We start from the raw sequence: 23211 nt of genomic DNA on the forward strand, positions 1-23211 counted from the left end.
CAGCGGCGGGCTGTTTAGGATGGGTTCATGTTAAAGAGCCGTTAACAAAGCAATCTTTTCACATAATGCTCTCTCTCTTAAAATTTAGGCGAGTGTAAATGTCAGCATCACATATGTCTAAAGAATTGAAGTCTGTCAGGTAAAAGAAGAGCTTATTGATGCAGTTCAGTCTGTCTGATATTTTATTCCAACCGTTACTCCTGATCGGAGGCTGCCATAAATATTTAGTTTATACATAGTTACACTTCAACTAAGTTTAATGGTGCAACGAAAAAATATTTAGAAATGCGTGAGTCATATCTTAGTGTCCATTTACGTCAAAACTAGGCTAAGTTGTAACTTACGCACAGCTGGTGCAACCGGCCCCTTTTTTTTATAATTGAAGTCTTTATTTATTTTTAACATTTTTAACAAAACAAAACCAAACACCCACAAAAAAAAAAAGCAGCTTCCAAACACATGATTAATTCACATTTGCATTTTGGGCCCATTATTAATAAACACAACAGATAGACAAAAAAAAGATACAATACAAATTATTAAGTATATTATTACCACAAAAATAATAAACTTAACAAAAGAGAAGTGCACTAAAAAATAAAAAAATCCATCAATCTCAGTCAAACCCGTCCCCCAAGATTTGTCAAAACCCTCCATATCATCATTAATCCTGGCCAAGAATTTTTCATATGACACAATTTTCAGCATATTTTCTTTCCACCTGTTAACCCTCTGGGGTCGGCAAACGCGCCCCTGCGTTTTGCTGGATTTTCTTCACATTGTAGCACTATAAACTTAAATTACTCCGTCATTTATGGTCATACAGAAAAAAGAAATATAAAAAAAGAATCTGTGATATTTTTACTTTTGTATGTGTCCACTTACAATCAAATCAAAACATTGTGCTTTTGTAAAATAAAGAAAATAAACAGGGTGTGCGTTCTGCCTCTCCCTCGCGGTGAACTTTTTTTTCTTGAGCACGTCTATAAACTGAAACAAAACTCAGCGAATACTTGTCACACATTTATGAGCCATATACCTTTATAAACATTTAAGTGTGTACTTTTAAATGATCGGATTCAAACTGAAAACAAATATTCTCTGTTTAAGTAATTTGTATAAAACCAACAAGATGTCCAGCTTCTCAAACGCTCCCTAATTATTTTTAATTTGAACACGCCCACTCGCGCAAAAGATATTCACTTACAAATCTCCACATGGAACGCGAACAAAAACAAAACACCAAAACACTTCACAAGTCTCTGCTTTTCGTCGAGTTTGAAAGACGCGCCGTGAGCTTACATTGGATTTACCCCAGAAGAAGAAGAACACGATTTGAAGACAAGAAAGATGTAAGGTAAGAAATTCTTACATATTAGTTTGTTATTGTTGCATAAATTTCACATTGCAGTTGAACTGTTGCTAGATAAATGGTGAATATTATCATATTTAGACCCGTGTTTACTGTTACTGTGTTTGTGGATATCTGCTCAAACGTAGATATGTATATGGTAACCATAATGTTTTATATTTGAGCGCGATCGCGTTTGAATGTATCATATTTTGGATCGCGATCGCGTTTCGTACCAAACGGCTTCATGTTTTTACTATTATCTCATTTCATATCATCATAACGAATGGAAACATTTGAAGTAACATGATAATCAATATATTTTTCTCTAGCTTAGTTGTTACTGAAATCTTTTGGAAGATTTATAGGCTGCTATAGGTTATTGTTATTATTTTATGCAGCACTGCACATAGCCTTTACCTACAATGCACAACAAACCTGGTGTTCATTATATTATATATTGTTGGAAACATTTGTGTGTGTGTGTGTGTGTGTGTGTGTGTGTGTATTCTGTGAATTTTAAAAAGCAATTTTAACCAGAAAATTCTAAAATGTATTCCCAAAATCGTGCAGGCCTTTCTCTTGATATCAGTATGTTCACTTTTTTTCTTTCAGGGCCCACATGCCACTGAGTCCTGCTTACTTCAACTTTCACATGAGTCTCTGTACATGAACATGGTAAAGTGAAAATCAAACACCTTGGAAATGAAAGGTATGTACAATGTTTTTAGGAATGGCACAAAGGTCTCGTTCTTTGGATCATTGTTTTCAATGAGTGCTTTTTTGTCATTTGTTGTGTATCTTTGGATTATTTTGTGTTGTAAATAAATCCGAACAATCTAAAAGCCATTTTTTTTTAAATCTCCTCATTCTTTGTGCAAGGTTGCTCAGAATGATGGGCCCTGATAAGCTCCTAATAGGGCCATTAGGGAGTGTCTTTGTCTTTCTCAGGTGTGAAAAGCTTACATATTAATGAGGTGATCCGCCCCTCAGCGGATAAAGCTTTATCACACAAAACACGTCGTAAAAATTTTAAATCAATATATTGTCTTATCTGAATAAGCAGTCAGGGTGATTTTCACATAGTTTTAGAGCAAATATTCTAGGCTACGTCATACAAAAAAAAATTCTCACTGAAATAAGGTCATGAAACCCATACTGATTATTTCTTCACAAGACTTTTGAAAATTTTATTTTTACAAACCACGCATAAATGTCATTATCTCAAAACTACAAACTTTTACACACATGCTGCTGATATATTATTGTAGCAGAGTTTGTGCTGAATACAGTGTAATTAGACTTTAGCCATGAAAATGTCACAAGTAACAGAAATAAGCACAAATGTCAGAGCATGTCAGAACACCTCCAGGGCCCAGAAAACAGCTCAGACCCCAGAGGGTTAAACGATTAAACTACTTTACTAATCAGCAAGGTGGTTTTGACACTGTTTGAAATCATTTTGCTTTTCAGTAACAAAACAATTATGTCAATTAAGAAGCGGTGTAGTGCTATGAAATACTACATTTCTCCTGAAAACATTTGAGCAATTCACAGTGACTGTTCTATTTTCCCTGTTAAATCAAAAGCTTTCAATTTAGCTATAAGCAAATTCTTTTCTACTAAATAACTATTTGTCCATCTTGCTAATATTTTTGGGGTCATTTACTAATCTCTATAGTAAATTCAGATGTTTTCACATATAAGGATTTATTTGTAATCAACCTACAGAGCACATTTAAGGTATTGTGGACCATCCCTGTACACTAGTGATGTATGTCTCGAGACCGGTCTTGGTCTCGAGACCGGTCTCGAGACCACTTTTACGTGGTCTCGGTCTTGTCACGGCCTTGACGGTCCTTGGTCTTGGTCTTGTCTTGGTCTCGGACCTCTCGGTCTTGTCTAGGTCTCGCTGTCTCAGACCGACATCGGACATAGTGGTCGGGGGATTTAGCAATACAATACTACAATATCCACGAGGACACAACGTTCGATAATGCAATATTATTATCCGCAACGGAACAGATTGAAGCGCGCGTCCGAGTGAAGACGGTGCGGTGTGTGCGCGAGCCACACGAGAAAACACTTATCCGCGCCACTGATCGCAGCGGCAACGAGCACTTTGATCACTTGATTTAAAAAACACATATCAGTGACATGATGGGTTTTAACTTCATTCAGGAGATTTTGGGTAACTGCACAACTGACAGATGACTTTGAGCGCACCGCAAACGGTGTGTGTGTGTGTGTGTGTGTGTGTGTAACCATAGCGACAAAACGACCAACTTTCGGATCCTGCACTTAAGCCTATAATTTCATTTTTAAACATTTTATTATGTATTTAAAAGTTGCAGAATGGATTCATTTGGAGACTCCGAAATCGGCAGAGATAGGCAGTAGGGGTGTGACGAGATCTCGTGTTACGAGATCTCGCGAGATTAAAACGCGACGAGATTTCTCGTCGAGGTAAAACTTTGTCTCGTGAGTGAGGGTGAAATTAGAAGCCTATTGAAGATGCCCCTGCCACTTTTAAATCATTTGTGTGCCGGGCCAATCACACACACACACTCCGCGCACACACACACACTCACTGTCCCTCGCTCACTCATTCGCGCGCGAACACACACACACACACACACACACGCTCACTGGCGGGCGCACACACGCACACTCACTGTTGCTCTTGCTCGCACTCTCACTCACTCACGCTCACACTCAACCCGTCGTGGAGGACCGTTAAAGTTAAACATGCTAGTCTTTCTGTCATGATGTCCTGGAGCATCGCAGACGCGTAGGTTGTCGCCCACTATGACACACTATTCGAAATGAAACGATCGAATCTTGCGTCCCGACGCCCGTTGTCCTTTACGAATCTCCACGAAACGGATCGTGCCAAAATCGCGCTAAAATAGTCTAATCTGAACCAGGCAGGTAATAAACATTTGACCTATCGCGCAAAGAACATATTAAAGCACTAAGACATGGGAACAGTATAGCTAACATTCACATATCACAAGTCATATCGACATCGCAATATTAAACAATGTTATCGCACATCGCAGCTTTTCCTCATATCGTGCTAGTTAGCTACTGCCCAAAGGTCTCAAATGCTGCCAGAAATCGTCGACATGCTTATATTCTTGAAAAAGAACATGACCAAAATCTTAGTCTGTTCTGTGTAGTTAATTTTATCTCTTTTTCATGCTTGAAAAAAAAAAAAATTGTTTCTGTTTGAACTTGTAGTTTTGAGAGAGCAGTACTTTGATTATGGATACACACTTACTGTTTGCATTTAAAGTGTTATTTCAGTTATTTATATTTATTTTATTTATACTGTTTTATTTTTCTTTATGTTCGATTTGTGGAAAGGAGTTAGATTTCTCATGTGAAATCGTACAGGGGAGAAGCCAGACAGTAGAGTTTATAGCAAAACATTTTGCAGTGTTTGCAGGTCCTTTACTGCATAGAATTCATTAAAATAGAAGTAAAATAACATTCATTACAAGTTGATTTCAAAATGAACCTAAATTGTTTTGCATTTTGTGATTTTCAGTTGAATAAAAGACTATTTTCCATTCATATATTTCATCATTGAGGATTTCTTAAAAATTGTGTAAAAATCTCGTCTTGTCTCGTTCTCGTGAACCCAATCTCGTGTCTCGTCTCGTCTCGTGGAGTAAGCGTCTCGTCACACCCCTAATAGGCAGGCATTTGCTTAGATGAATTTGTGTCTTTGATATCTCTGTGTGTGTGTGTGTTGTTTGATTACAGTATTGTATTTAGGATGGTGGTGTTAGACTAAATAAATGGTCTTTTAAATATCATCTGCATATCTCCGTTGTGTTGACTAAACATTAGGCCTAATCCAAGTTTATAATTGTGTATCTTTAATTTGATGTTACAATTTCATCTACACATTAAGTATAATTTCAATTGGTTACATATTTCTTATTCTTTAGACAGTTGTTGGAGGAGCAAGATGGTGTTGGAGGTGTTTGATGTTTTGTCAGATGAACCAGTCAGTACCAGTCATGTCAGTCCTCAACAGTAGCCTACACAAAAGTTAAGGGAGTCTCAATCCTCTAATAGTGCAGTAACAGCCGTCATGCAATTGCTACACAGTTGATCTCACCCAGTCTGCAAAAACATTTACAGTGAGCTCACAGTCACACACATGACATGGTCTGTCTCTGTATAGTTCTGCCTGTGTAGTTGAAGTAATACCGTCTAATATGTATTGAATGTAAACTGCGGCTGAACCCTAGTATGCTTATGTTCTTGAATTCATAGTTATTGCTTAGCTTCAACACTAGTCTGTTTTTTTTTTTTTTTCTCCGGTCTCGACTTGGTCTCGGTCTTGGTCTCGACTTGGTCTTGGTCTTGACTTGGTCTGTCTTGGTCTTGGTCTTGTCTTGGTCTCGATACCCTCTGGTCTTGGTAGTGTCTTGGTCTCGGTTTAGGCGGTCTTGACTACAAGTCTACTGTACACCACTGTCTTAGGGCACGTGGTAAAGTCCAAAAGCTACAGCGTGTCCATTTTAGTGAATTAGTTAAACAAACTGAGGTATATTTTGTGATTGTGTCAAGTTTTGGACCAACGGGCGAGGACAGAGTTTCCTCCCTGTAGGCACACACTTTAGACTCTGGACACTAAGACCCTACGCATAATCCTCCAGTAGACCCACCTACTCGGGTGAATATAAAGTCCAGACAGAATAGCTCACAGGCATCAAATCTCAGCACAGGAGCATCCTGAACATCTCCACACACTGAGGCAACATGGACACAAGAGCCTCCCTCTCCATTCTGCTGCTGCTTTTTGGCGTCGCCCAGGCGTCTCCTCTCATGGTAAGGTCCTTTCTAGTCTCTCCCTTAAACGGTTAACAGTCCTCAAATGAGTCGTTTTAAACATCTCTGTTTCTACCACCAGGAGCAGATGTTTGATGGTGTGTTTGTATCAGAGCCTGAACCTGTGGACATCACTACAAGGATTTTAGAAACCAACAATGGTGAAGCATCTTGTAGATAAAGCCAGCAATGGGTCACATTTCTAAAAAAGTGATCGGGATTCATGAATATATTGCATTATTTCATCAATATATTGCTCTTCAAATACAGGATCTTCTGAGCTCTTGATTGAAAGAGATATGCTGTTTCCCAAAACCAGAAATGCTCTCTACTGCCTCAACAACAACTGTTTCTGGAAGAAAAACTCTAACAACATAGTGGAGATCCCTTACATAGTGAGCAGGGAATTCTGTACGTGAATCTCCTTCATTCATTGAACATATCTGTGATTCATTTAGATGCCATTTTAAACCTGTGGACCCTTTTTACAGCCAATTCGGACAAATCAGTGATTGCGAGCGCCATGTCGGTCTTTCACGCCAAAACCTGCATCCGCTTTGTGGCCAAATCATCTCAGACCGACTACATCAGTATTGAGAACAAGGATGGGTAAGAACAATCGTACTATACCAACAAGAAACATTTAACAGACCTTTAACAGATCACTATTTAACCCCTTTATTTCCTCTCTCCTCTCAGGTGCTTCTCTGCTCTAAGTAGAACTGGTGGCAAACAGGTGGTCTCCCTCAAAAGGGACGGCTGTATTTACAATGGCATCGTACAACATGAGCTCAATCATGCCCTGGGCTTTTACCACGAGCAAACCAGGAGCGACCGTGACAAGTATGTCAGAATCAACTTTGAGAACATCTCTCCTGATATGGCCTACAACTTCGAGAAACAGAACACCAACAACCAAAACACTCCATACGACTACGGCTCCATCATGCACTATGGAAGAACTGCCTTCGCCATTCAGCCCTGGCTGGAAACCATCACTCCCATTCCTGATGCGACTGTGGAAATCGGACAGAGGCAGGGATTGTCCAAAATTGACGTTCTGAGGATTCAGAAGCTGTATGGATGCTGATGATGAGGCTTGCACACATCATTTTATATAGTCCATGTGTCTGTAGATGAATAATGTAATGAGATTATGTTTCTGTATTTTAATGGTGTTGGATTTCTGAAATGTGTGATTGTGTTGGGTTGGGAAAAATAAAGCTACACTGCAAGACAAACTCATACTTTATTTGCGATTCAATGTCAAGTTTAAGAAAGTGCTTGATGGCAACATTAAAGGTGTCATAGTATTAAGCTTATCCTGCAGCCTAATTAAAGCCACCTGGTTTAACCTTAGGAGAACTGGAGGACTGGGCACAGTATATGATTTATACATTTCAACAAAATGACTTTTTTTTTTGTGGCAAAATGCTATAATGTAGATTTTGGAAAGATTTTTGAGATTTAGTTCTGGTGTAATCATATGTTCACAGCTGAAAAGGGAGTTTTCCCGTTTGATACCTCAGTTTTAAAGACCTTTATTGTGCCGAGACCCTCTTCTGGAGTCAGTCGCTCTTGCATCCTCTAGTAAAATAAATTCAACTTTCAAAGTTGCCAAAGATTGAGAAAGTCCCAAGCAGACATAAATCTGATCACCTGAAGCACAAAGTCAGCCAAAGATGCAGTTCTAGACATGGCGTGAAGGTTTGGTGCAAATAAGGGCTGCGTTCACAATGAACTTTGGTTCCAGAAAATTGCCGGGGAGGATTCTATGTGAATACAAGCCAGAGCCAGAATGCTGGAAAATTCGGCACTCATACAAGACCCTAGTAATATTACTGGGATAAATCGTGGAAAATATCAGTGTGAAAAGAGCCAGAGCCGATGCTGTGTCGGGTGTGTGTTGCAGAGATGATGTTAGTTATTGTGGAACTATTTGACTGGAGAAAGAACAGTTAAAAAATTGCATATTGACAAAGATACAAGAAAATACCAATCGCTACAAACAAGAATGATATCAAGATCAGGGATCTACTTCCTATCCATGGAGGTGACAAATGAACAAGCAGCTTAATGATACCATACACGATGTTACTGTTTGCTGGGGGATAACAAAATTATAAGAGCGGGACTTTTGAACACATACGTTACACGACAGACGGGAACGCTCTGGCATTGTAGGTGAACAAAATCACTCAATGTAAGAGCAGTTACCAGAAAACATTTCCCAACCAGAATCTCTACGTAAATGAGATTCAGAACTTCTTGTCTGTGATGTTAAGATAAAAAAAAAACTGATTATAACATCTGGACTACAAAATAAAATACACAACTTCTGTCAAATCGAATTCTGAACTTTTTTGATCAAACCGTTAAATCTCAAAGAGTTGAAATGTGACTTCTCTTTAACTAGTAGTGGTGTACAGTTTAATGTGTAAAATGCAGTAGCATTGCTTTGCATAGTTAAACGATTAAACTACTTTACTAATCAGCAAGGTGGTTTTGACACTGTTTGAAATCATTTTGCTTTTCAGTAACAAAACAATTATGTCAATTAAGAAGCGGTGTAGTGCTATGAAATACAAAATTTCTCCTGAAAACATTTGAGCAATTCACAGTGACTGTCCTATTTTCCCTGTTAACTCTTGGCTTCTTCTTGTTCCACAGAAAATCTTTACATATATTTAGTCAATTTGAGAAGATAATTAAAGGAATTCTTACAGGTAACATCATGGACACATAATTGAACTGCGGGGCCACCACCATTTTAATCACATTAATTTTACCCCATAATGTAAGATTAAATTTTCCCCATTTATCCAGATTTGTTTTTATTTTTAGGAGGAGATGTTCCATATTTGAAAGCATAATGTCCTCTAGGTTTGGGTTTAATAATATTCCTAAATACTTCATACCCAAAGGTAAACATTTGAAATTGAATGTAGTAATGTATCTAAAATGGCATGATGCTGAAAGCGGCATGCCTTAGGATTTTTACCAATTTATTTTATAATCTGACAACCTTGAATATGACTCAACACATATGAGCAATGCCGGTAGAGATTGCATGGGATCAGTTAACACTGCTAAGATGTCGTCGGCATACAGAAACAGCTTGTGTTCCATACCCCCTGCGTGAACACCTCTGATATCTGTGTTAGCGCGAATAGCTAGAGCCAGTGGTTCCAGAAATATCGTGAAGAGCAGTGGGGACAAAGAACACTCCTGACGGGTGAGAGATGGAAAAAGTCTGACACCAATCCATTTGTCAAAACTGCTGCCCTCGGACTGGAATATATAGTTCTCTTACGAGAGGTTCTCTCGTACTGCGTAAAGCTTACGCTAGGGGGAAAACTCTTTTCCACAAGATATTGAAGCCAAAGAAATTATCCTTAATTTTGTATCATTGTAAAACGCGTTGCAGCAGCATACAGACATGGGCGAGACGGCTCGCGCGCCCATTGGCTGCTCTGCGGCAACTGCACCAGCCTATCGAGAGAGGCCCTTCATGACGTCAGATCCAATGAGGGCGCTTCGCGCCCATTGCGTCACGTCCCACCGAAACGGGCGGGGCCTCAGGCTATAAATATAGCCCCGGGAGGCTGTTCTAGCTGATTTTTCATCTCTTCAGCGAAGCTCACGCATCGCTGGATCCCGAGAGGAAGAAGCCGCGCCGTCTGATAAGCCTTCTGCGGGACGAGCCATTGCCCTGAAGCTGCTGGTCGACAACTCGCCGCCTTCAGTCGCCGTTCCTGCTCACGCTTTCCGGCGTCGATATCCTTTTTCTCTACTGTGTGTGTTCGCCGCCACGACACACATATTTCTAACTAAAAGAGCCGAGCGTGTCAAGATGCCTCGCACTTTCTGTGGCTCATGCCGAGCTCCACTCAGCGACGGGGACCACCACGTCATCTGTGTTTCCTGCCTGGGTGAGGATCATGCAGCTCTCACGCTCGCTGAAGGTGGCTGCCATCATTGCGAGCTAATGCCTATGGCGACTCTGCGGACTCGCTCGACCCACTGCGTTGCCGCGCCGTAATAAGCGCCGCGCTCAGGGTTCCGGAACCGCCTCCAACCCGCGAAAGCTCGCCGGTGTGCCCGCCAGCTTCGCCGCCTACTTCACCTGAGTCTCTCACCGCCGGTCAGCGGCCGTGGCCTGCCGCCGCTTCCGCCATAGGAGACCACGAGGAAGCTGGGTGTTTGGAGGACGACAGCTGCTCTCTCCTAGCGTTGGGCAGTGAGGACTGGTCGAGCTCTGCGGACCTCGCACCTTCTTCTCACCGGCCCTCTGGGAAAAGAGCCAACATTGAGGCAGAACTCATGCGTCTGCTCGAGCAGGCCGTCGCGAGCCTCGGCTTTGAGTGGTCGACGCCCCAGGAGCCTGCACACAACCGACTGTACGGCTATTTTCTGCAAGGGGACCGCGCTTCGCCGCCTTCGAGACCAGCGCCCTTTCTTCCTGAGCTTCATGAAGAAGTCGCTAAGTCCTGGAGCGCGCCCTTTTCAGCCAGAATGTGTACTTCCGCGTCTGCAGCATTCTCCGTAGTTGACGGTGCTAAAGACAAGGAGTACCATTCTATCCCCCCTGTGGAGGAAGCTGTAGCTGCCAATCTTTGCCCGCCCTCTGCTGGACGGCGTGCTAAGACGGCGCTACCGTCTAAAGCTTGCCGCACGACGTCAGCCTTGCACGGTCGAGCTTACACCGCCGCCGGGCAGGCTGTCTCTGCGCTACACTCCATGGCCATACTGCAGATCTTCCAGGCCAACCTTCTCCGAAAAATGGACGAGGAAGATTGAGTTGAAGCCCGAGGCCTCAAAGTCTTCCTAGCCAGCCTGGGAAAACGACGGTGTTCAAGTCCCGCTGCGGCCGGACTTCCACCGAAACTTCTCGCTCGTTCAGTTCCAGTAATTGCGACTGTTCCAGTATATTCTGCAGTAAACAAGTCGGTAACACAGCCCGCTTGCCTGCACACAAACGCCGTTTTTACGGCGACCCAGATAAATCCCATAAAGAGTGTATTTTCTGGTATTCCGGCCACGGCCGATGGTGTTATGAGTGTAGTAAAAATGCCCACAACCCAGTGTTCATTCCTACACACAAGCACAGCCCGTCACACACGGGCCGCACACATAAAATCGACTCATGTCGATTGTGCAACAAACGTAGTGTATGTGCCCACAACCCAGTGCCAGCAAACACTACACAACACATGTCCCACAGTTTCTGTAAAAACGAAACCGACACACACACAGTCAGCTCACGCCGACAGTGTTTTCAGTGCAGTAAATGTGCCCGCTCTCCCGCGCCCACATTCACTCACAGACATGACAAGCTCTACGGCAGTGGTTCTCAAACCTGTCCTGGCGTACCCCCAACACTGCACGTTTTCTTTGTCTCCCTAATAAAACACACCTGATTCAACTCATCAGCTCATTCACCCATCTTATAATGAGTTGATGAGTTGAATCAGGTGTGTTTGATTAGGGCGACAAAGAAAACGTGCAGTGTTGGGGGTACGCCAGGACAGGTTTGAGAACCACTGCTCTACGGGGCTTTCCCCGCTCGCTCTCCCAAAGCAACCTGCTGTAGGCCATGAAAGGTGCCCTATTTGAGCCAATTTAGTCGATAGACCTAAAACACTTATCTTTCAAGACAGTGTTTCTTCTGGCTCTTGCTTCAGTAAAGCGCGTAGGGGACTTGCAAGCGCTCTCAGTGAATGCGACGTGTATGGAATTTGGGCCTAATGACTCAAGAGTCATACTCAAACCAAAACACGGGTATGTTCCTAAATCCCTCAACACACCGTCTAGGGCACAGGTCATTTCCCTGTCGGCCCTGCCGGTTTCTGATGAGGAAGGGGACGCGGGCTTCCTTTGCCCGGTCAGGGCACTAAGAGCCTATGTGTCTCGCTCATCTGTTTTCAGACAGACGGAGCAGCTCTTTGTTTTATTCAGCAGACGTTCTAAGGGACTAGCTGCGTCAAAACAGAGTCTATCCAGGTGGATAGTTGATGCCATAGCGCTAGCTTATACATCTAAGGGTCTGCTATGCCCGTTAGGTGTCAAAGCACGGGGATTTCCTTACAAGATATCTGTATGGCGGCAGGCTGGGCCTCCCCGTCTACATTTATAAGGTTTTACAACCTGGAGGTTCCCGCTTTGCAGGCTAGGCTGCTCTCGGTTTAATAATTCAGCTGTACCTACCGATGCTATCGACTCAGGACGCTGAAAACTGCTAGAGCATCGATCACTGATCGACCATATATCTCTGTGGGCAGTGTGTAAGTTCCCCAATATTTATCAGTCCAGGCCGAGCTCGCCCTGGCTGTATGTAACACTTTATATAACCTGCTCCTTTTAGAGCACTATATTATTACAGGAATTATGCTATTCTAGCCCCTCTTCCCGGATTCTCTGTGAGTCCCTTATGATTATTGCACTGTATGAGCCCCGGGCACCTGCCCGTGGGACTTTAGTGTTGAATCATAGCACGCACGGCGTTTTACACTGTGTTCCCCTAGCGTAAGCTTTAGGCAGTACGAGAGAACCTCTCGTAAGAGAATGTACTCGGTTACTAATGTAACCTCGGTTCTCTCTAGAGAGGGAACGAGTACTGCGTAACTTGCCGTGCATGCATCACGCTTGGTTCGCTTCGGCGATGAAAAACCAGCTAGACCAGCCTCCCGGGGCTATATTTATAGCCTGAGGCCCCGCCCGTTTCGGCGGGACATGACGCAATTGGATCTGACGTCATGAAGGGCCTTTCTCGATAGGCTGGTGCAGTTGCCGCAGAGCAGCCAATGGGCGCGCAAGCCGTCTCGCCCATGTCTGTATGCTGCTGCAACGCGTTTTACAATGATACAAAATTAAGGATAATTTCTTTGGCTTCAATATCTCGTGGAAAAGAGTTTTCCCCCTAGCGTAAGCTTTACGCAGTACTCGTTCCCTCTAGAGAGAACCGAGGTTACGTTAGTAACCGAGCACGTTTTCACCCAGCTACAAAATCCAGGCCCGATCCCGAACCTTAAAAGGGCTGCCATAAGAAAGCCCCATTCTACCCGGTCAACGGCCTTCTCCGCATCAAGCAAGATGGCCGCCACCGGGTCTAGACTAGATTTACTTTTGTGTACACTACCTTTTTATGTTTTTAGAAGAAGTCTCTTCTGCTCACCAAGGCTGCATTTATTTGATAAAAAAACAATTAAAAAAACAGTAATATTGTGAAATATTATGACAGTTTAAAATGACTGTTTTCTATTTTAATATATTTTAATCTGTAATTTATTCCTGTGATCAAAGCTGAATTTTCAGCATAATTGCTCCAGTCTTCAGTGTCACATGATCCTTCAGAAATCATTATAATTTGATTTGATGCTCAAGAAACATTCATTATTTTTATCAATGTTGAAAACAGTTGTGTACAATTTTTTTTTTCAAAATTCTTTGATGAATAGAAAGTTCAAAAGAACAGCATTTATTTAAAATAGAATATTTTCTAACATTATAAATGTCTTTACTGTAACTTTTGATCAGTTTAACTCATCCTTGATGAATAAAAGTATTGATTTATTTTATTTCTTTCCCCCAAAAATAAAATAAAAATTCTTACTGACCCCAAACTCTTGAACGGTAGTGTTTAATGTTACAAAAGCTTTAGATTTCAGATAAATGCTGTTCTTTTGAGCTTTATATTCATCATAGTATCATGAAATAAAAATGTACACAACTGTTTTCAACATTGATAATAATCATAAATGTTTCTTGAGCATCAAATCATCATATTATAATGATTTCTGAAGGATCATGTGACACCGAAGGCTGGAGTAATGATGCTGAAAATTCAGCTTTGATCACAGGAATAAATTACACTTTATTGTATATTCACATAAAAAATATCTGTTTTAAATTGGAATAATATTTCACAATATTACTGTTTTTGTTTGTATTTTTAATCAAATAAATGCAGCCTTGGTGAGCAGAAGATACTTCTTTTAAAAACATTTTGAACGGTAGTGTATAAGATGAATAAGTCTTCTAATGTTAATAATAATTCTTATTCTTAATAAAACCAACTTGATCACCATTGATAATATCTGGCAATATCTTATCCAAGCGGGAGGCTAAAACCTTTGTCAAAATCTTACAATCAACTCCTAAAAGGCTTACTGGTCGGTAATTCGCTGGATCTGAAATATCCCTATCCTTTTTAGGAATAAGGGAGATTAGTGCATCATTAAATGTACCCGGTAAGGAGCCTATTTCTAGTGCCTCAAGATAAACTTTATACAAGACTGGAGCCAGAATATCAATATATTTCTTATAAAATTCAATCGGGAAGCCATCCAAACCTGGCGACTTCCCATTTTTCATTGATGAAATAGCAGCTCTGACCTCTTCTTCCGTTATAGGAGCATCCAGCCTTGTTTTTTGTTCACCAGAAAGAGTTGGTAATTGTAGACCTGAGAAAAATGTCTCCACCTCCTCCTCATTAAACGCACCAGCAGAAGTATACAAATCTTGATAGAATGATTTGAAAATTTAGTTTATTTCCTCTGATGAGTTTACCACTTGGTTATCTTTTTTAATCATTGATATATTGTTTAGGTTCTCTTGCTGCTTCAGTTGTCTCGCTAATAATCTACCATTCTTTTCACCACCTTCATAAAATTTTGTTCTAAGCCTAAATAGGGCATATTCAGCCTTTTTATTATAAATATCATTTAACTGATATTTTAATTTACAAATAGTCTGGTATTTATCATTTGAATATTGTCTCGCCAAATCCTTCTCCAATTCACATATTTCTTTATCCAGAGTTTTTTCTCTTTCTAAATTTTTTTTTTTTTTTTTTACTTTTGTCGCATATGCAGTTATCTTTCCTCTTATACATGCTTTGGACGCTTCCCAAACTGTGACTACTTTATCTGTGGAACCCATATTGATTTCAAAGAAAAATTTCAGATCCTTTGTTAACTCCTCACTAAACATTTTATTTTGCAACAACATAGTATTGAGCCTCCAACGACCCCTCTTTGTTTTATCCGTGTTCAAATCGATTTGCAACTATACTGTGGCATGATCACTAATGGCAATGGTACCAATCTCACAACCTACAACTGCATCTACCAAAGACTTTGATATTAAGACGAAATCTATCATTGAATATGTTTTATGACAATTAGAATAAAATGTATATCCCCTTGAACTAGAATTAACTAACCTCCAGATGTCTACTAGGCTAAGGTCCTCCGTCAGCAAATTAATAGCCTCTCTGTCCCTAGGTGAAGACCTACCCCTGGATTTGCTCTTGTCAATTATCCCATCCATCACCTGGTTGAAATCTCCGGCCAATATAACCTGCCCCTCACGATCACCTATTATCTTGTTAATTCCATGATCTTCCATGATCCATCTTGTTAATTCCTTTATTAGGTGCATAAATATTACACAAAATTGTTCGAACCCCGTTAATTAAAGCTTCCAAACATATAATGCGCCCTTCCTTATCATTATATTTTTTCAGCATCACAAAGCTTACATTTTTATTAATAAGGATCAAAACACCGTTTTCTTTGCTTGAATATGAACTATGAAAGACTCAATCTCAATCCACCCAATCTCTTTTAAACTTTTTTGCCTCTTCCTCTCCTACAATGTGAGATTCCTGGATAAATGCTATAACTGTATTTTTAGATTTTAAGTATGTCAGAACCTTCCTCCTTTTAACTGGGTTCCCACATCCTTTTATGTTCCATGATATTATTTTAATATACCTATTTATCTTTATCTAAATGTTGTTGTTTTTTTAACTCAAATATATATATAGGCACTCCATATTACAAAATACATTTGCCCCATTCAAACTAGCTGTCTTAGAAAAATCAAACATGAACAAAATGAACACCCTTCTTTGCATAGCAACCCAGAACAACGTTGCTAAGCGACCCCCACCTCCCCTCCCTCCCATCCAACCCATCCTACCCATCCTACCCAGCCCAAACTAACTATAGCTTGAGTCACTAAACTTTACTTGGTCCGTGAGACAAATTAGATGTCCGACGGCAACACAACCCATGCAGCCCCGTTATACCCATTGTTTGTTACCTTATAGTTTTCAGTTGACAAACACTTCTCCATATGTTACATTAAGTCCCGCACTCCTCTAAGTCGACTCCTGCAGAAATTTATCAGCCTTCTTTCCATCTTTGAACGTTTTCTTTTGTCCGTTCCACATAAAAATAAGTGTTGCAGGATAAGCAAGCCTATATTTCACTTGTAGTTCTCGAAGACGCTTCTTCGCCGGGTTGAATGCTTTTCTCTTCTCCGCCAACTCCCTCGTAACATCCTCAAAGAAGGAAAGCTTAGCGCCTTCCCAGTCGATCCCCCGTTTCTCTCTGGCCACTCGCAGTACTTTCTCCCTGGCAGATGAACGTAGAAAGCGGACAAGTATCGCCCTGGGAGGTTTATTAGGGTCCGGCATTGGTACAAGGGAACCAATTTCAATTTAAAATTCACTTCCAGAAAGCTCAAATGCTTTATCCAGAATCTCCGTCACATATTGATCCACTTTTCCGGGTTCCTCCACATCTTCTATAAGTCCGATAATCCGTACATTATTTCTCCTACTGCGGTTTTCAAGGTCCTCCACGCGTGACCACAACACCTCCAGCCTCTCCTCGCATTTGTCCACTTTTGCTTCAGTAAGCACGCTAGCATCTTCAATGTCTGATATACGCTGTTCCGCCTCTCCCAGCCTCACTTTTATATCTTCAACTGAGTCTTTTAGTTCTTTAGTTGTGTCTTTAATAGTGGTAGAAAATAAAGTATAAAGTCGGCAACACCTAAGCTCCAAAATTATCAAAAATATTTATTATCAAGACAACTATCGCATAGCGTATGTGACGTTTCGAGCACGCAGGCTCTTCATCAGACCTTTGTCTTTAATAGTGGTGACATCTTTTGCCACCACCTGAAGAGTAGCATTCAATTTCTTTATTTCTTATAAAACGTCCTTTTTGCTATCGCTCCCTGTGCTCTCCTCCGTTGCCGCTATAGGGGCGTCATCAGTAGCAGGTGTGCTTTCAAGCGGCTCTAGCTCCGGGGTCTGGGTCGGGAGCGGAGCCGGGGCGAGGCTAATGCTAGCTTGCTTCTTCCTCGTGGTAGCTCCCTTTGTTACTACTTGCCATTTTTCCGAAGGCTGCAGTCCTAGAGAAACCTCAAAGTCGACAAAGGGTGTCAAAATTATGACCACAATTGAAGTGTATGTCTCCAAATTCAGAACATTAATCAACGGGCTTTAGGAGCTCCTCTAGTGTGCGGCCATCTTCCTCGGTGGTCCCACATGACTCCAACCGACCCCTTTTTTGTTTTTGTGTGGATTTATGTTATTTCCTGTTCTGTGACATGTTTTGTAGTCCTTTGTAGTTTTTCTTTCTGGTTGATTAGTTCTGTGATCATTTCCAGGTGTGTCTTGTTTGCTTATTACCCCTCTAGCATTGAAACCCCAGTGTCAGAAGGTGGTGGAAATGCACCAATAAGCTGGATGCCAACCGCCATAAAATAACAACAAGGAGAAGAAGAACCTCAGTGTTTCTTGTGTTTCTTGTGCCTGTTTCTTGTGTTTCTTGTGCCAATAAATACTATTAAATTGTGAGATCCGACAATCTATTCACGCGACCGGAGGTTTCTGTGATTTTCCCTTTGCGTGCTATAAGGATGCTGACTGCTGATCTATATATATATTTTTATTTAAAAAAATGTAAAGAAAGAGAGATGAATCAAAGTGATTAGCATGGTAATGAGTATGACAATGTTGTATGATTGGTCATGGCAGAATAGATCTGCTACGCTGTTGCTGGTTTTATTGCTGCGGCAGAGCAAGTACGGGACTTGCTACTGCCAATACATACACAACACGCTGCTGTGAGAATGTAAGCATGCTGTTGCTGTACAATATAGCGTACATGAATTACCCGTAGCTGATCTATACAGATGGAGCTGGGGAAGGTGGAGGGTTTCTGAAGCGCACTGCACCTCTAAGGCAAATGCTACCCAAGTATTTAAAGGTTGAGCAGCGAGCTCAATGGCTACTGATACGGCAGGAACCAATCAGTTGCTTCCTATAGATAATGTGATTATGAACAGGTGAGTAAAAGGACCTATTAGCCTGCAACATGTAGAGTTTCATGCCAGAACTTTGTATATATTTTCTGTTGTGATCAACATAGTGCCACAAAATGTTGTGAGTAGATAAACATCTACTGAACCCGGAACATCCCTTTGATTTGATTAACAATTAACTTGAACTACTTCTTTATCTGAAGCAATACAGATAAAGTACAAAAGACAGTAAATCAGGACACTATAAAAGCAACATGAGAGACTGTGAGGATGAAGAGCAAGAGCTGGAAACAAACATCAGTGAAGAATGAAGGGTTTAGTATGTTTACTGCTGCTGTTGGAAACCTTTGTGTGTGTCGTACAGCATCAGGTAGATGGAGGACTCAATGAGAATGAGATCAGTCAACAGCTCAGATCTGAGGACGGAAGACAGAATCCACCTCAAACAGACACTTTGAGAGATGAAGCTTCAACTGACAGCCAACAAAACTACCATCTGTGCTTCAGTGACATCCATGCAGCGCTGAGAGAACTGACCGCCACCGTTACAGAGCAGAAAGTGAACATCAGAGAACTGACCGCCACAGTTACAGAGCAGAAAACAAACATCAGAGCTTTAGAGACGCAACTGAGGGAAGAGATGAACAGGAAAAATGATGGTACTTCACCAAAACATTCACTCTTTTATCAATGATCCTCAAGAGTAAAACACCAATGCAATACATTGCATAGTATACTGTGTAAAATGTGTTATATATGTATTACAATAAGCAGTGTGAATTTCATTTAACATTTAACAGAATTATTATTTTCTTCACAGAAATCTCTAATCTTACTCTAAGTCAAGTGGAGGAGTTGAGAAAGGAAAATAGAGGTGAAACTGCTTGAATGATGTTAAATTCAGTGTAAACATTCTCAGTGTAATACAGTAATATATCACAATATTGCTTATGTTTTTCAATATCAGACAGAGAAATAGCTTTTTCAGCTTCACTGATGCAATCTGGCAGTGGTCATATTGGTCCTTTTACCACTGAAATCACACTAACCTACAGGAACATCTTCACAAACATAGGGAACGCCTACAACCCAGTTACAGGTAATTATCAATGAAATGAGTCATAAAACTCAGTTTATAGTAATGAAAACCCTTCTGTTCCATTCAGACCTCTCTGCAGTTGTGTAATGTGTATTAGAGAATTAAATGATTTGCCATCTTTCAAAACTATTACACATTGTGTTTGGTAAATAAACAATCATACAGGAAACAGCTGATTCTGTATCTTTTGTTATTTGATTTAGGTATTTTCACAGCCCCGCTGAAAGGAGCGTACATGTTCAGAATCTCTATATTTAGTTTTGGCGGAACTCCAACATATGCAGCCATTATTAAGAATGGAAAGCATGTGGTTATGGCACATGATCTTCAGGTTCAGGCTAATGATCGGTTAAACTCATCTAATGGAGTTGTGTTGATCCTGGAGGTTGGAGATGTTGTCTATGTGAGACTTAGGTCTGGTGCGAGTATATATGATGACTCGCATACCTACAACACTTTCAGTGGTTTCCTACTGTTTCCTTTAAGATAACAGGAGCTTTGCAGAATGTGATTCCAATAATTCTGAACCTTCAGCATATGATTTATGATGAAAATCATGAAGTATCTTTGACATATGAATCTGTAATAATGAGGACTAATGTATGTATGAAATTTGCAATAGATTAATGTATAAAAGTCTGAGCTGTCTATAAATGTAACTTTGTATAGAGTTTCAGCACTGGGACAGGATCCATGAATATCACGTAACTCAAAAGTGATAAAGTTTCAAATCTAGTATGTTAAATATTATCTTTTTAAGTGTAGTGTGTAACTGATCCTTTATCTATATCTCTTAATCCTACATAAATAAACAAGAGAATAAAGAGACATTGTGTCATTTTCTTTTTCCTCATATTTTTATGGCAAAGGAGGTGGTGTTATAAAGGGTTAAAGAGATTTGGTACTCTATTATACTGATTCCAAAAGGAACGACTACACCACCCAGGATTAACTACCCGGGAAAGACCCAATGGCCCACAGGTTCGATTTTTCACAAGATGACCCAGAGACTTGGATACTTGGAATACAAGGTATAAATCTTTATTAATAATCAGTTTTGTTTTGGTCTGCTTCTTGTAATGTATAACTTCAGAACTGTTGGTTGAGTCCACAAATTGTAGATGTATAGAGGATGATGTATCCCAGTCACAATCAAAGGGAAAAAAAAGAAAGGAAAGTGATGCATCAGAAAGGGGAAAAAAGCAAGAAAGAAAGACAGCCACAAACCTTTGACACTGGCAAGGATGCAGGTTTTGAAAATAAGCAAGGGACAGTGTAGATTGTCCTTTGAATAACCCCACTATTAGAAGTGTAAATGTCTTTATCTCAGGTTTGTCCAGTGAAAAGGCCTTGCTTGCACATTCCTTTGTATGTATGTAATGTACATCTGTTATGCATTAATATGGATACACGTGTTCGAATGGGAGAAAGTCTCCTATTCTGTGCATTATGAAAGCCTTTTGGAGCGCAAAGTTCAGAAGGCAATCTTACCGGATATAGACCATTTATAGATATGTTATACAACGTATATCTGATATGAGATGATGTCATTTATGATCTTATTGGTTGAATAACGGGATACTCACTCTATATTCTTATTATATATGTTGTTTTCAGAGATCTGCTAGGAGTAAGTTCATTTTTAAATTGATATGGTCGATATATTTAGTTATCAGGCGTGTTTTATATTTGTTTTCATCTCTTTTATTAACCATTTCATCTTTTTCTTTTCATTAAAGGACAACTCTGGTTAGTGTACTTGCCAACTTACAATCAAACCTGGATTCTAGATTAGCTTTCAGTTTATTAACCCACACATTTGGTCCACAGGCAGTGGATGGAGTGGTAAGGCCTATTTATACTTCTGCGTCGAACTCACGCTGTAGCTACGTTGTAGGCTGTGTGTAGTGCGCGTACCCTTCGGCGTACCCTGACGTGCACCTCTCCAAAAATGTAACAACGCGTCAACTCTACGCAGACGCAAGCGCTGTGATTGGTCTGCTAGGACCGCTCCCTCTGGTTTCACATGCTCCCTCTGCATGTGTAATTGCGCGTCAACGCGGACAACGACGCAGAAGTATAAATGAAAACCAACACGTTGCCTACAGCGTAGAGGCTCCGGCGTAGGTCCGACGCAGAAGTATAATGAGGCCTTTACTGTGCGTTCCCACCAAATGCAAATAGAGCGTCAAATTCGCGTCTATCACGTCTAGTTGTACGCTTGAACATTTTGAATCCATTCGCGCGTATAAAGCAAAAGTTTGAAGCGAAATTAACGCGCGTCTGTAGCGAAATCCGCTTCTTGTGGGCGGGGCAAGTGCAGCGGTTGTCTGTTTGCAAGATGGTTGATGTTCATCGACCATTCCTCAAGAGAGTTACCGCTCTGTAAAGCAGAACAGCGGCGTAGGTGTCATCGTCGCCGTACTTGGGTCCACCAGACCCTCCGGAGGCGAACCCAGTTTGGCGAGTTTCACCATTTGCTCCAGGAGCTGCGCCTGGATGACGGCTGCTTTCAGCGGTACTTCCGGCTGTCCAGCGCCCAATTTGATGACCAGTTGTCCCGCATCGGAGCGAGAGCGAGGATCACCCTCCAGGACACCACCTACAGGCGCTCTATCCCAGCTGCGGAGCGCCTGTCCATCTGTCTTCGGTTAGTAAATGTATATGAAATTTTAAATACAGTATATTAAATATATGCTAATATACGCTATGCTATCAATGTTTTTCAAACTGTGGTACGGATAACACTGTTGGTGCTCTTTCTAGTGATACTCGGTTTATTGCTATAACCTACAATTTTTAATATTCTCTTGGCAGACGTGATGCTGTCATGTCTCTATCTGTAAGCAATATGTAGTGCTTGTTTATTGGTTATTGGCACACTAGTGATTTTAATACACCAGATACCCTTTTGTTTTGGGAGATTCAAAACTTTGTAAAATTGCTAGCAAACAAAAAAATATGGTACATTTAAGTAAAACAGACTGGTTATTGTATATAGTTGAATATGTAACTACAAGTGTACTTGTAATAATATTTATAACAATGTTTTCTAGGTTTCTTGCCACTGGGGACTCATTCAGGATGATAGCGTCCAGCTACAGGGTTGTTGTCTCCACAGTTTGCCAGATCGTCCCCCAGGTAGTGACTGCCATCTGGGACTGCCTTGTTGAGGACTACATGGCTGTGTCCACCACCGATGACTGGAGGTCCATCGCAGAGGGATTCCAGGAGCAGTGGAACTTCCCTCTGTGCTGTGTAGCGGTGAATGGGAAGTATGTGGGTCATCAAGGCACCCCCCAACTCAGGATCCCAGTTCCACAACTACAAGGGAACCTTCTCCATCGTTCTGCTTGCAGTTGTGGATGCGAAGTATTGCTTCCGGGTGATCGATGTTGGGGGGTATGGCAAGACCAGCGACGGTGGGATTCTGGCGAACTCCGCATTTGGACAGGCTCTCCGGCTGGCACACTTCATCTGCCTCCTGACCACCCTCTACCTGGTGCTGAAGACAGAGGACCCCAGCCCCATGTCTTCGTGGCTGATGAGGCGTTCCCGCTGCGGAGGAACCTCATGCGGCCCTTCCCTGGACGCACGCTTCCTCCAGTGAGGCGTGTCTTCAATTACTGCCTCTCCAGAGCCAGGCTGGTGGTGGAGAACGCTTTTGCAGGGTTTTTCCTACATTGAAAATTTTTTGGCGGCCGCCAAAACTATTTTTGTCCCGCCAAAGCCTTATTTGATCTGTAATCGGGTTTTGTGATTGAAGCAGGCTACTGACGGAGTGACGGAG

The 23211-nt window shown here is 41.3% G+C and overlaps 2 protein-coding genes and 1 long non-coding RNA gene across 3 annotated transcripts in view; all 3 read left to right on the top strand.

Moving 5' to 3' along the window:
* LOC311289261 overlaps positions 1 to 23211 on the top strand; it is a 153254-nt gene that overhangs the window by 52684 nt on the left and 77359 nt on the right. The window lies entirely within an intron of this gene.
* LOC311289878 (hatching enzyme 1.2-like) lies at positions 6131 to 7289 on the top strand (the record flags this gene model as incomplete). Its single annotated transcript, XM_084408134.1, has 5 exons — positions 6131 to 6199; positions 6288 to 6360; positions 6470 to 6610; positions 6691 to 6808; positions 6899 to 7289. 5 exons carry the CDS (start codon positions 6131 to 6133, stop codon positions 7287 to 7289), a joined length of 792 nt encoding a protein of 263 aa, XP_084264260.1.
* Positions 18595 to 20293, top strand: LOC311289241 (uncharacterized protein). The gene is made up of 4 exons (XM_084407082.1): positions 18595 to 18981; positions 19143 to 19196; positions 19290 to 19421; positions 19625 to 20293. Exons 1-4 carry the CDS (start codon positions 18630 to 18632, stop codon positions 19909 to 19911), a joined length of 825 nt encoding a protein of 274 aa, XP_084263208.1. The 5' UTR covers positions 18595 to 18629; the 3' UTR covers positions 19912 to 20293.

Source organism: Rutilus rutilus (genome assembly GCF_951802725.1).
Source record: "Rutilus rutilus genome assembly, chromosome: 4".
Taxonomy (NCBI): domain Eukaryota; kingdom Metazoa; phylum Chordata; class Actinopteri; order Cypriniformes; family Leuciscidae; genus Rutilus; species Rutilus rutilus.